A 15,710-nucleotide genomic window follows, 5' to 3' on the forward strand; every position below is an offset into this window, starting at 1 on the left:
GAGAGTTCTGTAGGTTACATTTAGCCTTGAAATAAAGGTATTATCTGTTAAACCTGCATTTGGGTCCTGCCTGCTTCGCTCAATCCTGACATGTGGACAAATATTTCGAGTTTCAGAAAAAAACATGTTTTGGGTAAATGCATTGTATCCAAATTAAAATGTTTTCATGAAAGAAAGTTCACAATGCACAGGCAATGTCAGCATTGTTTTGATTTGCTGTGTATTGGATCCTTCATTCTGTAAATCAAGAGACTCAAATGTGTTTATTTTTCCAAACAGTATCCACAGGTGACCATGGCTGAGTACAAGCTAGAGATAACAACGGGTGACGTGCAATATGCAGGAACATCGGACTACATTTATGTCACCTTAGTTGGAACTGAGGGGCAGAGTGAGCGAACTTTGATGGACAACTATGGCTTTGACTTTCAAACAGGGGCAGTAAGTAAAACCCAGTTAAACATCTGCACTTGTTTGTACATAACGGATTGCATCATCAAGTAAGCACTTTAGATTTAAAGTCATAATTTAGTGCAAGACTTAGCGCAAATGTATACCACACTAGTTCAACACCTTTAAAATACCGTAAACCCATATTGATCTTTAATACAGTAAGCCACATTTTTGTAATGAGTCGCCAAATCCATTAACGTGTGATCTATGTGACGTTAACTGCTATAACTCTTACTCTCAATGTGCAACAATGATATAAACACAATCTAATAGCCTTTTACATTTATAGTACAGTCAAATGATACATTTTACTTTAGCGGTCAGAGTGAGAGGACTCATTTGAAATAAGCCACTATTGTAAAAGAAAAAAAACGTAATATTAACAGACTGGGCTCTGGTATTCTATACTGTAAATATCAACCCAGCCAGTTGACGTAATGGGCTATCATCACATGTAATACATTGCTGACCACTTTAAAAAGATAATCTGGTTTTGGCTGAGGCTTCTAATAATCTGTATCATAATAATAATTCTTATTCTTATTCTTATTCCAAGTCAGGGAGCTACACCGTGAAAACCAGTTTTTCTCTGGGCAAACTTCTGCTGGTTAAGGTTGAGAAGAACCAGTATTTATGTCTCCCAGAAGAAAAGTGGTACTTCTCCAAAATGGTGGTGACGACTCCAGAAGGAGATGTTATTCTTTACCCCTGTTACAGATGGATTGGCAGGGGAGAAATGGTGGAGCTGAGAGGAGGGAGAGGTCTGCATCAATGTCCCCAAATAACTGATTAATATAGATAATTATTGTCAGTTTTTTTACATCTTGTTGGCTTTGTCAATTTAAATTTGACTGCTATAATGCTCTTTTCATGTCTCAGCAATGAAAGCTTTTGAGGATGATCACCCCCTGTTGATTGACCACCGGAAGAAAGAGCTGATGCTCAAAAAGAGCTTGTTCCAGTAAGTTTCCAGATGTGCAGAGCTGCCGTTTGTTGCCAAAGTTTATCTGGAGAAATGTCTTTGTGCTTTTGGGTAACTTTGTTTGTTTTATTAGATGGAAGAGTATGGGTGAAGGACTACCCCATATGAACAGTTTCAATGATGTGTCTGAGATCCCAGCTGAAATGCCCTTCTACGATTCCAGAATAGCTGACTTCAATTACTCAAGAAAAAAAATGTGGGTCAATATATGTCATTAAATGTGTATATATTTATTATTATACAGCTCTATTATTTAGATTTATATTCATTGAGGGAGAGGGTAAATTGCCATTCATTTCTGTATGTTGTTTATTCCTGTGTTCTAATTGTTCCTTGTTTTACTTCAGTCTTATTGAACTCAAGATTAAGGGGCTGCTAGGATCTACTGCATATTGGGAAACCATTGAAGACATGAAAAACATATTCTGGTATAAAAAGACAACAATGGCAGGTATTTTCTTTTCATCCCATTAACCCAGTGGTTCAGCGCTATTGATGGTTATTTTGTGTATATAGAAAATGTTTTAGATCTTTGAGTTCATCTCATGAAAAATGGGAGCAAAAACAAAAGTGTTGCATTTATATTTTTGTTCAGTGTACATACATAGGCTACTGTATGTTAAATGGATATATCCGCCTTCTTTCATTTATCTTTCCATTCCCACAACAATATACATAAAGAAATGGCATATTTTGGACATAGTTTGAATGGTGATTAATCATGATTAATACATTTTTAAGCTGTGATTAATCTGATTTAAAATTTGTAATCGTTTGAAAGCCGTAATATATACATATATATATATATCTTTGGGCCTACCTGCCTGTCAGCCTTCCATCTGTGCACAAACTTATCTCGTGCCCTCATTGGTCATGTGCGCGTTCGTGTGTATTGGAGGAGGGGCTCTGTAAGGAAGTAGCAGATTTCTTCCGGCTGTGTATTTTCAAATTCTAGTGCACTCGAGCTGGTTGCTCCAAAATGTACCCCACCTTTAAGTACCTCAATATAAGTACAGTACTTGAGTAAATCTACTTACTACCACCACTGCAGGAATGTTATGTGTGCTAGCAGCCCATAATCCACACTATACATAACATTAATCAATATGAATTATGTTTCTAATTTGTTTAGTTTTCCCCTAAAGAATTACATAAATAACCTATAAAAATACTGTTAAAGAACCGGATTGATAAAACGTATTTGTAATTGTTTAAATTAAGCCTCATTATTTTACAGTGGCACAGGATCATCTGCCAATACAAGCACTTTTGTTCATGTTCAATCCATAATAATGTGTACAATTATAGTTGGGTCTTTAGCAGAACAAATGTAATGTTTGTAGAACTATTTCCAATTAATTCTACCAATCTCGGTGGGAACCGGATTGGGGGGGCTCGAAAATATTTCCAATTACACAAGGGGGGCCTCACTGAAAAAGGTTGGGAACCACTGCATTAACCAGTTGTCAGTGTAACTCACCCCATCTATGTCATGGTTTCATAATAACAGATAGATATTCAGTAGATGTTTTTCCTGTTCTGTAAAAGGTTTTGTTTTCTACAAAGTTAAGTACTTCTTTAAATTATTGTGTCTGTCCAAAAAAAAAAATAGTTATAGTGAAAACCACCCTTGAATGATGGGATGTGTTATTATCTTTGTTCGTTATTCTCGCGTCCAGGAGAGAAGCTTAAAAATAACGAGACCAATGGGGGCTCTGAGAAGGTTCAAATGGGTACTTTAATTAATAAAAGGCGCGGTAATGTTACAAGCAGAAGATGGTTCAGTCAGAGCAACAGCTGTGTTCTCGGGCTCTCGAGAGGAAAAAAAAAAGGGCGAGCACCACCTTTCCAGCTGTTAAATATCCTCTGCTGGCTCCTCCCTGTGGGCCGGTTGGCGCTACTGGGAGCCGGCCCTCCACGTATTTAATGTCCGTTGTTGCGCATAACAGAGGATTCAGACATTGTACATTCAAATCTAAACACGCCTTTTCTCCTCCTTATCTCTTTCATGACTTTTCATTTAACACATTTTAAACGCTGTAATCAATACTCTAAAAAATACAGGAAATACTTCACGGCAGTTTGGTTTCCGGTAGTTCCGGATGTTGTCACATGCTACCCACGTCTGTAAACAAAAACGTATTCAAATAAACTATACCTTCATTTAATATTCAGCAATAATAATATCTCGACGTCTATGGTTGTAGTGTTAACATCAGTAGGTTTCGGTGTGCATTTCTCCATGTAATTTCACTTCGAAATTCACCACTATAGGGAAAGGAATATTAGCCACATGCTAAATGCTAACCGGAGATGAAGGTTTTTCAGAATAAAAGCTTTACATCAGACATTGTGCGCGAGAACTTCTGGTTTTTCAGTATAAGACAGCATTTAAACTGACGGTATGTTTAAGCTACATTATGCCATCAAAACATTGATTTTAATTTCTAACAGATGGTAGACTAAAAGCTTTAGGAATCCAGACTACAACATATAATAAGTACCCTGTATCAAGGTTGATGCAAAACAAGTGAAATTGTGTGTGTGAGACTGCCGCATAGCCAAGACCGGAAGCTGCGATAACTCTGGTGGCTACCATTAGCAGCTAACTTTTACTCTCCGATTTTTACATAAAAATTGAATTATGGATTATAAATAAAATAAATGATTACCCAGAAACATTATCAACCTAGGGATTAACCGATTCAGCTGCGTTTTTTTCTCGTTTTAATGCCATTGAACAAGTATTTTGATCAGATTGACAGCTACGGTGAGACGATCTCCCGTAAAAGCTCCGTAAAGGTACGTGTTGTGATGTCTGTGTTTGCTTCCCCTGTCGCAAGTTCGGGTTAACTCAGTGATGATATATATACCTAAATAATCTGTGGAACCTCAGCTTTAATCGGATATCTTGTATGTGCAGCTACGATAAGTAATAAGGGTATCTTTTATCTTGAGTTCTGTGCCAAAGTGCGTTAGCATTTTTCGCTCAGGGGTCATTTAGATGCTTCTTATGAGACTTGTGTTTTGTTTTGGTAAAAATTGTTTGTATCGTCAGTTAGCTGAGATTATTCCCGTTAATCTGGTATAACACATTAATAGGTTATTAAATATTAAGATCCCCTGAGACACAGTGTCGTGAAAAAAAAAAAAGGACCCGCCGACGGGGACCTTGGGGCTTAACAGGTATACCTGACCAACATTCTTGCTTTACAGTCAATGACAATGATGATTATGTTGAACCTGAAACACCCAAAAACTATTTAGATAAATTATATTATATTATTTATTAAATGTACCAATTGTTATTCGTATTAAACCCAATATATAATTATATTATATTTGTAATATATCAATTGCTATTCTTCCAGAGTATGTTGCAGACCACTGGATGGAAGATGACTTTTATGGATATCAGTTCCTGAATGGAATCAACCCCGGTGTTATAAAGCGCTGCTCAGAGCTTCCCACAAACTTCCCGGTCACAGAAGAAATGGTGAAGCCGTTCCTGGAAGTGGGAAGCTCTCTGCAGAAGGAAATGGAGGTATGAGTGAAGATTAACTTTGAATGGATGGTAATCTTTGTTTCGGAATCACGATTTGTCCATTTACCATCACTCTGTCATAATTCCTTGTCTTATTACAATTCTGCGATACCTCTCGATGTCTTAAACACTTCTTTCTGATGTCTTTCCAGAAAGGCAACATGTTCCTTTATGACCAGAAGAAGATGGATGGAATTCCCCCTGCAGCCTATAATGGTGAACCTCTGCACGTGACTGCTGGTCTCTGTTTGCTCAACGTGAACCCAGAAAACAAACTGATGCCAATTGCAATACAGGTACTGTAAAATCCATTTAAAAGCCAGCATGTAATGTTATGGGTCTTTACCATGGTCAGTCTATGGAAAACAGTCTTTGAGGTATCGTAAAGGGAGAGTTAATAATCAATTTCTTATCAATTTCCAGTTGAATCAACAACCATCTGAGAAGAACCCCATCTTCCTGCCCAGTGATACAGAATCTGACTGGCTGCTAGCCAAGATATTCATTAAAAATGCAGATTGCATTGATCAAGAATCAGTCCATCACTTCTTGAGAACTCACTTTCTGGCAGAGGTTTTCGCTGTTGCAGCTCTCAGCAGCTTCCCTGTGATTCACCCAATGTACAAGGTATAAGTACTCCACACAACAGAGGTAGTGCAGGTTCTTTGTATTCCCTTGTTCTGAAATAATGCTTATAATTTGTATTGATTGATTTCCAGGTATATTATATCTATAATAGAGATGGTTGATAAAGCTGAGAGGAATTTTTGCAAACAAGTTTAATTGATTTCAGTTGTGTTTGCTTATAGGTTCCTTTAGTTACACTGGTGATGTTCTGCCTGTTGTCTGCTGAATCAAGCATCTTACTTGGACTTTTATTTTTTTTCTCTGTCTGTTCAGCTGCTGCTTCCCCACTTCCGGCACACTCTTCACATAAACATTAGAGCCCGCCTAAGTGTATTAGGCCCTGATGGGGTTTTAACTAATGTAAGGACTTTTAAAATTGATATATTTATTACAATTATAAATCAAATCAAATTCATACCACACCTTGCATCTTAGATTAGGCCGTTTTGGATGGTTTCTAATTTGATGTCAATAAACGTGTCTGATGGTATAGTGTATTTTTGATTTGATAGAGTTCACTTGGACTTGATGGAGTAAAGGAGCTCATGAGAAGGGATCTCTCTGAAATGACCTACAGCTCTCTCTGTCTGCCGGAGAACATCGCTGCACGAGGACTGGAGTCTATCCCCAACTTTTACTACAGAGATGATGGCCTGAAGCTGTGGAACATCATCCAAAGGTGTTACCTATTCATAAATATTGTGACTGTCCACAGTGATTCATTGTACAAACACCATTAGAGACTTTCTCAGGCACTCATATTATTAAAAATACAACTGTTTTGTGTTTACCAGCTTTGTGAAGGCAGTAGTGGAGCACTATTATCCCTCAGACTGTGAGGTGCAAAGAGACACTGAGCTGCAGGACTGGATCAGTGAGGTCTTCACACATGGCTTCTTAGGAAACAAAGCCTCAGGTATTTGTCCCATATTCTGATATCATATGTATATATACAAAATATTATAATAGTATATTTTAATACACATAGTGATTGACAATAATAAACCCATTATGTGGTTATTAACATATTGTGCTGTCAACAGGGTTTCCAGCAGCCTTTCATACTGTCGAGGAAGTGGTCAAGTTCACAACCATGGTGATCTTCACACCGACGGTTCAACATGCTGCCGTAAACAGTGGTCAGGTAAATAATAATAATAATATATTTTATTTCAAAGCGCTTTTCCAGGTGCTCAAAGACGCTTTACAGGGGTTTGATAAAACAGGATAAAATAGAATAAAGAATAGAAATAAAAAATAAATAAATATTAACACAGCATAATTCACAAATTAAAAGCTAGTCTGAAGAGGTGTGTTTTGGTCAGTGTTTTGAAAGTGGGCGGGTCGGTGCAGTCTCTAATGTGTTGTGGAAGGGAGTTCCAGAGGGTGGGGGCAGCGATGAAGAAGCCTCTGTCCCCCCAAGTTCGGAGCTTGGTTCGTGTGGGGATAGAGAGGAGGTTCGCTTCTGATGAACGAAGGCTGCGGCAGGAGGTGTAGTGGTGGATCAGGTCGGTGAGGCCTGGTTATTGAGAACTTTGTGTGTTAGCAGAAGGATTTTTGAAATGTATTTGTTGACGGACAGGGAGCCAGTGCAGGTTTTGAAGGATGGGGGTGATGTGGTCTCTGGAGCTGGTGTGGGTGAGGAGGCGGGCAGCGCAGTTCTGGATGTATTGTAGCTTATTTATAATTTTGGATTATGAGCCATACAGGATGCTGTTGCAGTAGTCCAGTCTTGAGGTGATAAATGCGTGGATGAGGGTTTCAACAGCCGGGAAGGAGAGTGAGGGGCGGAGGCGGGCAATATTTTTCAGATGGAAGAAGGCAGTCCTGGTGATATGGTTTGTGTGTTTGTCGAATTTGAGCTGGCTGTCAAAGATTACTCCAAGGTTGCTAATCTGAGGAGAGGGGGTTAAAGTGGTGTTGTCAAGGGTGAGGTTGAAGTTCTGGGTGGTGTTGGTGCGGGATGTGGGTCCGATTATGATGATATCTGATTTGTCGCTGTTCAGTTGAAGGTAGTTTGTTTGCATCCAGGATTTAATTTCTGAGAGACAGTTGGTGAGTGTGGAGTGAGTTGTGGCAGTGATGGTTTTTGTGGAAATGTAGAGTTGGATGTCATCCGTGTAGCAGTGATACTGGAGGTTGTGGCGGCGGATGATTTTTCCAAGTGGGAGGATATAGAGGATGAAAAGGAGAGGACCAAGCACCGAACCCTGGGGGACGCCTTGGGACAGAGGGGCAGTGGAGGAAGTGCAGTTATTTATGTGGATGAACTGGAGTCTGTTGGTGAGGTATGATTTCAACCAGGAGAGTGCAGTGTCAGTGATGTTAAGAGATGATTCCAGGCGGGACAGCAGGATGGTATGGTTGATGGTGTTGAATGCTGCTGTGAGGTCGAGGAGGATGAGGATGTTGAGATTGAGATTGCCGGATTCTGAGGAGAGGAGGAGGTCGTTAGTGATTCTGAGGAGGGCTGTTTCTGTGCTGTGCTTTGTGCGGAATCCTGATTGAAAGGGTTCAAACAGGTTATTGGAGCTGAGGTGGGATTTCAGTTGGGAGGCTACAACACGTTCGAGTAGTTTTGATAGGAAGGGGAGATTAGAGATGGGCTGAAAGTTGGACATGACGTCAGGTGTGAGTCCAGGTTTTTTCAGTATGGGTGTAACAGCAGTCAGTTTGAGTGAGGGGGGGACTGATCCAGAGCAGAGGGAGGAGTTAATGATTGTGGTTATGAGTTGGGAGATGGGAGGGAGGCATTCCCTGACAAATTTAGTTGGTATGGGGTCCAGAGTGCAGGTGGAGTTCATTCCAGTCATGAGAGTGGACAGTTGCATTGGGGTCACAGGGGAGAACCGGGATAGGGGCTGTGAGGTGAAGAGGGGGAAGCCAGGAGGGGAGAGCCAGGAGGGGAGATGGGGAGGGCTGTTGAGGAGGTCAGGTTTCTATAGATGCTGTCGATTTTGGATTGAAAGAATGAGAGGAAAGAATTGCACTGTGCGGTTGTGAAGGATGGGGTGGCGTTGTCACAGGGTTTAAGGAGTGTGCTGATGGTGGAGAACAGAGCCTTGGGGTTGCTGGTGCCGGAGTGTATCAGTTGTGAGTAGTAGTTGGACCGGGCTGCTTTGAGTGCGTTATTGTACTGATGTAGGTAGTCGGTGTATGCATGGAGATGAACTGTTCGAGTGGTTTTCTTATGAAGGCGTTCCAGTTGGCGTTTTTGTGCTTTTGGCTGAGTTCGGGGGTGTACCAGGGAGCTGAGTGTGTGAAAGAGACAGTTTTTTTTTTTTGGGGGGCCAGTTCATTAAGACAGGAGGAGAGGGTGGTGTTATAGTAGTCCACCAGTTGACATGGATTGTCAGGCGGGGGGGGGGAGGGAAGGCGAACATCATGCAGGTGATGCAGGCTGAGAGTGCTGAGGGAGACAGGGATTTAAGGTTTCTGAAGGTTATTGTGCGCTTGTGTTTTTGGATGGGGATGGGGATATTAATGTCCATGGTGATGGCCAGGTGGTCGGAGATGTGAAGGTCGAGGCTGGATAGGTGGTGGGCGCTGAGACCAGTGGAGCAGACTAGGTCCAGGATGTGTCCATGGCTGTGTGTAGGGAAATTGATGTGCTGTGTAAAGTTGAAGCATTGTAGAGTTTCCAGAAATTCGATGGCATATTTACTGGTTGGGTCATCAATGTGGATATTGAAATCCCCTACGACGAGCACAGATGGAGATATTGCGCATAGCTGGGTTAGAAGGTCAGAGAGGTCGGAGAAAAAGGTGGGATTTTGTTTTGGAGGGCGATAAATTATGGCTGTGACCAGGGGGGTGGGACCAGAGAGCTTGAATGCCAGGTGCTCGAATGAGGGAACATCAGGGATGGAGATGGTGGTGGCTTTCACATCCTTCCTAAAAATAGCAGCAATACCACCACCCCGTCCTTGTGGACGTGGTTTATCAAAATAGGTGAATCCTGATGGAGTGACTTGGTTTAATGAGAAATAGTCCAGAGGTTTTTGCTAGGTCTCAGTGAGAAAGAGGAAATCCAGGTTATTGTCCGTTATGAATTCGTTTAGAATGTGGCTTTTGTTGTTCATGGAGCGGGTGTTGAGGAGGGCCGCATTTAGAGGGCGTTGCGCTGTGAGTGGATGGCTGGACCGGGGAAGTGGTCGAAGATTGGTCAGATTCACGTGTTGTGTGTTGTTGTGACGTAATGCGGAAGTGCGGCACGACCAGATGGACGGGATGGAGTGTGGAGACGTAGAGTGGGAGAAAAACTTACGGCCTGAGCCTCTGTGTGGAGGCCGTCGTCTACGGAGTAAACCCATCTCCTTGAGGATATCCATACAATCGGGAGGCAGGTGGTTATTCAGAGAGTGGATGTCTGAAGCGGAGAAAAGCGGTGGCATGATCGGGGGGTGTGGTGCTGGCAAAGAGCTAGCTGTTGCCGGAAACCAGGGGCCGGATGACCGTGGCAGAAGAAGTGGTGTGAACCCGGGTATAAGCCACAGGATAATCCACAGCATCACAGGAGGACGATGTCAGCGGTTTGCGGAGGAGAGGTGGAAAGGAGTGACTGACGTCCGTGCGGAGAATGGATGCTGGGCGACTAGCCCGCTAGCTAGCCTGATAGCCACTGGCCGATGACCGCCCAAATAGTTGGGGCATTAGAAAATGTATTGATCAAGTATACGTTTGTCAGACCAGCCAACTGCTTTAATTTCCTTTACAATAACCATTCCGTTTGCAGGACATTAGCTGAGCATTTCAATGGAGTAAAGGTTGCCTTTTTTTCTAAAATGTTTTTTTCATAATTTAGTATGACTACAACTCCTGGGCCCCCAACAGCACGCTCCGTCTGCACAAACCTCCTCCAACCACCAAGGGGCAGTCAAGCATGAAGACGGTCCTGGAGACCCTCCCAAATGTTGGCGATACAGTCGTCTTGGCAGGAGTAATGTGGTTGCTTTCAGAAAGATACTCAAACTATGTAAGTTTGGCGTCATAAATACTTACAGAAGGATGTCCTGTCCTGATGTTTTCTTCTTTTTTACCACAAACTTTGTTTCCTGATGTTGTCCTTCTGGCAGATTCCCTTGGGAACATACCCAGAGGAACGATTTGATGAGCCTGAGCCTAAGCAGATGATAAAGGAATTCCAAGCAGCATTGTCGTGCCTCAGTGAAGCAATAACAACAAGAAACTCACATCTTGAACTACCCTACACATACCTGGACCCTGCGGAGATAGAGAACAGTGTTTCTATTTAAGCAGATCAGCGATTGTATCCATGTATTTCTCATCAGCTATTTTACATTCTGGGAGGTCAGTTATACTTTTAATATAATACATACTGTATAAAAGCTGGGGCAGATAGATGAGGTGTAATGGATAATTCACTAGCAGGGACCACGCCAAAAAAGTGTGATGTTTGTAGGTTTATTGCAAGAAGTAACAAATGAATTGATATTTGTGATGTTTCAACCCAGTCTCATGGCATTTCGTGTTCACCAACACGATTTTTAATCTATTGATTCATGTTCACCAACACGATTTTCCCCTTTTTTTCGTGTTGCACAGCATGATTTTAAAAGCAATGTACTGGTAATGTGTTTCGTGCCTGCAGCACGTTTTTTTCTCCGGTCGGGTCGTGGAAGACCGGAAGCTGTGTGGTTCATAAAAACATGTTCTTACTCAATATCAAGCCACAATTATTGCTTTTATTTTAAATCGTATAATTTCGGACTTATGTTGCCGTCTGTGAGGAAAATAAATGGGGCTCAGAGCCTCAGAATACTGAAATCTGTATTTTTTTAAATCTTTTTTTCCTTCTAATTTGTTATTCTTTCCAAAATAACACACTTTTATTTACTCACCAATAACACACAATTATCCTTGCTTTTATTTATTGGTTTAATTCCATAATCTCTGGCTTTTTTGGCGTCCGTCAGAGGAACTGAATATCTAAATAAAAATAACCGGAAACAGACGTAGGCCTCTAGGAGTTTAGGATGGCCGAAGACACTACACTACCCATAATCCCCAGCTATCATTTAGGACTACAGTCCCCATGATTAATCTTCAAGCTCTGGGATTGGATGTTGGAGTGGCAGTGCGCCAAGGTTACGCCGAGCGTCAAACAGCTGTTTGAAATGGAACGAAACCACGCCAAACTATCCAAAACTGGAATCGAACAACCCCCCCCCACCCAGAACTACACATGCTGGCTATTGTGTTTCGCAAAATGTTCTATGGGACGTCTCTACTGAACGTTTTCGTTTTTCCCACAATTAGAAGTTGCCAGTATTAAACACATTGGTGTTATGTAAAACATATAATTCATAAATGGGTGAAAATCGCTTGTGTCCATAATGCGCAGTATTAATATATACCCACATGACAGCTCATTGTTACTTTGTAATTCTACTCCACTATAATTCAGAGGTTAACCTGGTATTTTTACTCCACTACACTTATTTGAGTTACTTTGCAGATTCTGATTAATGATGTGAAATATAAACAACCCTTAAATCAGACTTTAGTTACACCTGAGTAAAATTCAGGTAAGGTGATTGTCAAGTGCCAACAATCAGGAGAGATATTTGATAGTTGGTGCTTGAGAAGACATTTATCTGCAATTGACATGAATGGAAACGAGTAATAAAGTATATTCATTACTCATTATTCTCTACTAATAGTTAATTAAAGACTGTATATTATGGCTATTTTGCACATCCCTTTCAAGATTTCAAGATTTTCAAAGGTTTATTGACATATCATATACACAACTACGGTGTATAAAATGAATGAAAATCTTGGGTCACAGGTTCCTCAACAGCTCATTAAAAGACAATACATCTATCAATATGTCTGTATACCTCCACCATTAAACTGTCATATTCTGCACATTTCTTATACTATCTACATACATGAGAGTATAATTAATATGTATAATATCAGTTAAAATAAGTACTTCAACATAGTTAACATTGCAGGAAAGCAATATATTAGACGTTAAGTACTTTGTCAGGCTTAATATTTATCTGTAGATAGATACCCCCAAAGTTGTTTTCTTATTTAAAAGAAGACCTTAATCTAAAGTATTATTTAATGTTTAAATAAAGGTTAATTCGTTTTTCTGTTTTGCACCTCCTCCTATTAATATCTTTGTACATCCTGCACTAAACTGTTTTATTGTAGAGATCACTTATAGTATCTTCTTGATTTTTTATATTCTATATTTCTATCACAGACCTTCTACTTTCCCCCTATGAAAGTATGTACTCTTAATATTTTTTTAATCAAATATAACACATAAAAACAATAATTCAACAAGGTACACACAGCCATAATAACTTTGTATTATTAGTGTAGGACACTTATGTATGTACAACATCTGAAGATGTGTAGTTTTATTCATGCTTTCACATAATTTTACAGCATATTGCTATACTATTTCAGACTCAGTATTTACATTCTTATATTCAAAGAAAATCAGTAATATCTTGAAAAACTGCAAGTCCTTTTATATCAGCTGTGCACCGTTATGGTGTAAATATAACCTATCTATGAATTAGATCAAATATAAAAGTCAGCTGAATTAGTGTTGATACTGCAAGGAGACGTATTGTGTGAAGAGAAATTGAAGATGTTTAATTGTTGATATATTTATGATCCACGTCAAGTATTCAGTTTCGGCAGCATTTCTTCCAGTTTTTCCAAAGGTCTTCTCATCAGGGCTCTATAAATAAAGAACTACGGCAGATCTGTAATATGTAATGCAGCTGAACCGTGTATTACAATGCCGTTATGTGATGACTTTCAAAGAGAAAAGCAAGAACACTCGGAATTAAGTATTATTTTATTATTTTAAAATGTTTTCCGGATTTCATGTCATATAAACCCCAAATCCTAGCATGCATTGCGGCTAAAACATCCAATCAGCGAGCTTAAACCATAGCTGAGGATCTTGGGTAATCGCTCGAAATGCCTACGTCTGTTTCCGGTTATTTTTATTTTGAAATTCAGTTCCTGACGGACGCCAAAAAAGCCAGAGATTATGGAATCAAACCAATAAATAAAAGCAAGGATAATTGTGTGTTATTGGTGAGTAAATAACAGTGTGTTATTTAGGAAAGAATAACAAATTAGAAGGAAAAAAAGATTTTAAAAATACAGATTTCAGTATTCTGAGGCTCTGAGCCCCATGTATTTTCCTCACAGACGGCAACAAAAGTAAAAAATTATACGATTTAAAATAAAAGCAATAATTGTGGCTTGATATTGTGGTAAAAATATTGTCTTGTTGCAGTTTCCAGATATAGAGAGGTCCATAAGTGTCTTTGTTAATCATCAATGGTCTTTGCCATTAACAGGGGAACTACAAGGGACATTTCCCCCAGATATAATGCAGTTAAATTCTTGGTAGTTAATGATGCATATCCTGCAGACCTATAAAGAGGCCTTGAGAATTGAGTCACACAGTTAACAAGACAATAGTCGGTCTGAATTGTCAATGAATGCATTCATTCCAGTAAAAGCGGACTTCGAGGTGAAAGGAAGTTCACAGAAGCCCTTAAACTACAAGAACAATTAACTTCTCTTCATGATAAAGAAGTGTGTGTGTTACAGATATGCAGGATAAGGAGTGTGTGTCTATTGTAGCAGCTATGTGTGAATACTGCTCAAACAATACCTGTCTTTGTGTTTTATATTGATTTCTCTGTTTTATACTTTATACTTTATACTTTCATGTGTGGGTACTAAATTGCTACAGCATTATGGAGTGGTTGGCTTAAACATGTTTAATTACTCTGTATGAAATAGAAGCAGCTTTTTCATGACAGAAGACTAGAGAGGTAGGGGAGGAGACATTCTTCTTAAAATCTCCAGCATGTCAGGGAAGTCTACATATCTTGAATAGTAGATGTGTGTGTTTAATTACTTTGTATTAATAATAGCAGTCTGTGTAACCAGAAGCTGGAAATATGAGAAATGAAACCTTTGTATTATCTTTGTGAGCAAGGGAATATTCTTTGGACACAACTGAAGTCTCTGGAATGCTGCAGGATGGGCTCTGTGGGAGGAGAATCTCACCTGACTCCTCCCCGTTGTTCCTCTATATCTCCTGTTTGTGTGTTCGCCCTCTCTTTCCTCCTGCCGTCAAGATGATGATGTTCTCCCGGCATTAGGACCAGTGCAGGGGTGGGCCTACCTCTTTTAAAAGTGTATTGTATTCTTACCTTTTATCATTAAAACAGATTATTGTTTAACCCTTATTCTGGTGCTTTGAATTCCTTCCTTTATGATTTTACAAGATGCTCACCAAACGAACACGCGGAGCCGAGGTGGGCCTTAAACCACTCAGACTCCAACAATTGGAGACCCCGACGTTTGTGAGTGGGGTTTTCAGAGGAGGGAACACCAGCGACCGCATTGGGTACTTCCCAGTGTCATAGTCATTGGCGGTAAAACATACAATACATATTTTAGTATAGGTAGGAAAGTTATATAAATATAAAAGTGAAGCAGCGAAGTATTTCAGCGTAGGGTATTGAGTCTCTGACGGCTGGAAGGGTATAGAGTCTCTAGCTTAGTGTAGATATCGAGTTCTCACAAGCTATACTTCCTGGGGAAGTCAAGTAGAGTATAAGAGTCTCTATCCATGACTAATCTGAATAACAAATCCAAGGCTCATAGGAGCTGGAGGTGCGTTATATGTAAAAATCCAAGAGGAGAAACGGGACCTTCAAAAAGCCATTTGGAATGATCAGATCTCACTGTCTCTTGTTCTGTTGGGTTAAATGTCTAAAGGCTAAACGTGACGATAAAGGAAATATACATCGCACTATAAAGGCCGGATAGACTATACGGGGAATATAACTAGCTGTGAATATATATACTAGAATTAGTGAACATAAATCTACCTTAGTCAGATAAAGAAATACGAAGTCATAATGGAAGGATACCATAGTTACAAGAAAGCCCCCTTCTCCTGGAATGCCTGACAGCTCCAGCCGGGGTGTCTGTGAGAGTATCTCCCCCCCTTTCTCCCCTTTTCTGCTCTAATTGCTGAGCAGCAGCCCGGAGTGTGACTGCTTGTTCTTTTTCTCTAATGCC

At 40.1% G+C, this 15,710-nt stretch overlaps 1 protein-coding gene across 1 annotated transcript; it reads left to right on the plus strand.

Annotated features, from left to right (window-relative positions):
- The first annotated feature begins 219 nt into the window (after positions 1 to 219).
- LOC117551648 (hydroperoxide isomerase ALOXE3-like) lies at positions 220 to 11,133 on the plus strand. Its single transcript, XM_034224590.1, has 14 exons — positions 220 to 441; positions 1,010 to 1,214; positions 1,333 to 1,414; positions 1,509 to 1,631; positions 1,783 to 1,886; positions 4,807 to 4,979; positions 5,132 to 5,275; positions 5,403 to 5,606; positions 5,880 to 5,966; positions 6,119 to 6,285; positions 6,401 to 6,522; positions 6,650 to 6,750; positions 10,411 to 10,581; positions 10,682 to 11,133. The coding sequence occupies exons 1-14, from the start codon at positions 295 to 297 to the stop codon at positions 10,859 to 10,861; spliced, it is 2,010 nt and encodes a 669-aa protein (XP_034080481.1). The 5' UTR covers positions 220 to 294; the 3' UTR covers positions 10,862 to 11,133.
- Positions 11,134 to 15,710: the final 4,577 nt, after the last annotated feature.

The sequence above is a fragment of the Gymnodraco acuticeps genome, unplaced genomic scaffold (assembly GCF_902827175.1).
Source record: "Gymnodraco acuticeps unplaced genomic scaffold, fGymAcu1.1, whole genome shotgun sequence".
Taxonomy (NCBI): domain Eukaryota; kingdom Metazoa; phylum Chordata; class Actinopteri; order Perciformes; family Bathydraconidae; genus Gymnodraco; species Gymnodraco acuticeps.

Excerpts from the sequence above, each read along its gene's own strand:
- LOC117551648 (XM_034224590.1), top strand. The coding sequence starts at position 295 with ATGGCTGAGTACAAGCTAGAGATAACAACGGGTGACGTGCAATATGCA. Across the intron at positions 5,607-5,879 it reads TGATTCACCCAATGTACAAG|CTGCTGCTTCCCCACTTCCG; the intron begins GTATAAGTACTC and ends CTGTCTGTTCAG. Across the intron at positions 5,967-6,118 it reads CTGATGGGGTTTTAACTAAT|AGTTCACTTGGACTTGATGG; the intron begins GTAAGGACTTTT and ends TTGATTTGATAG.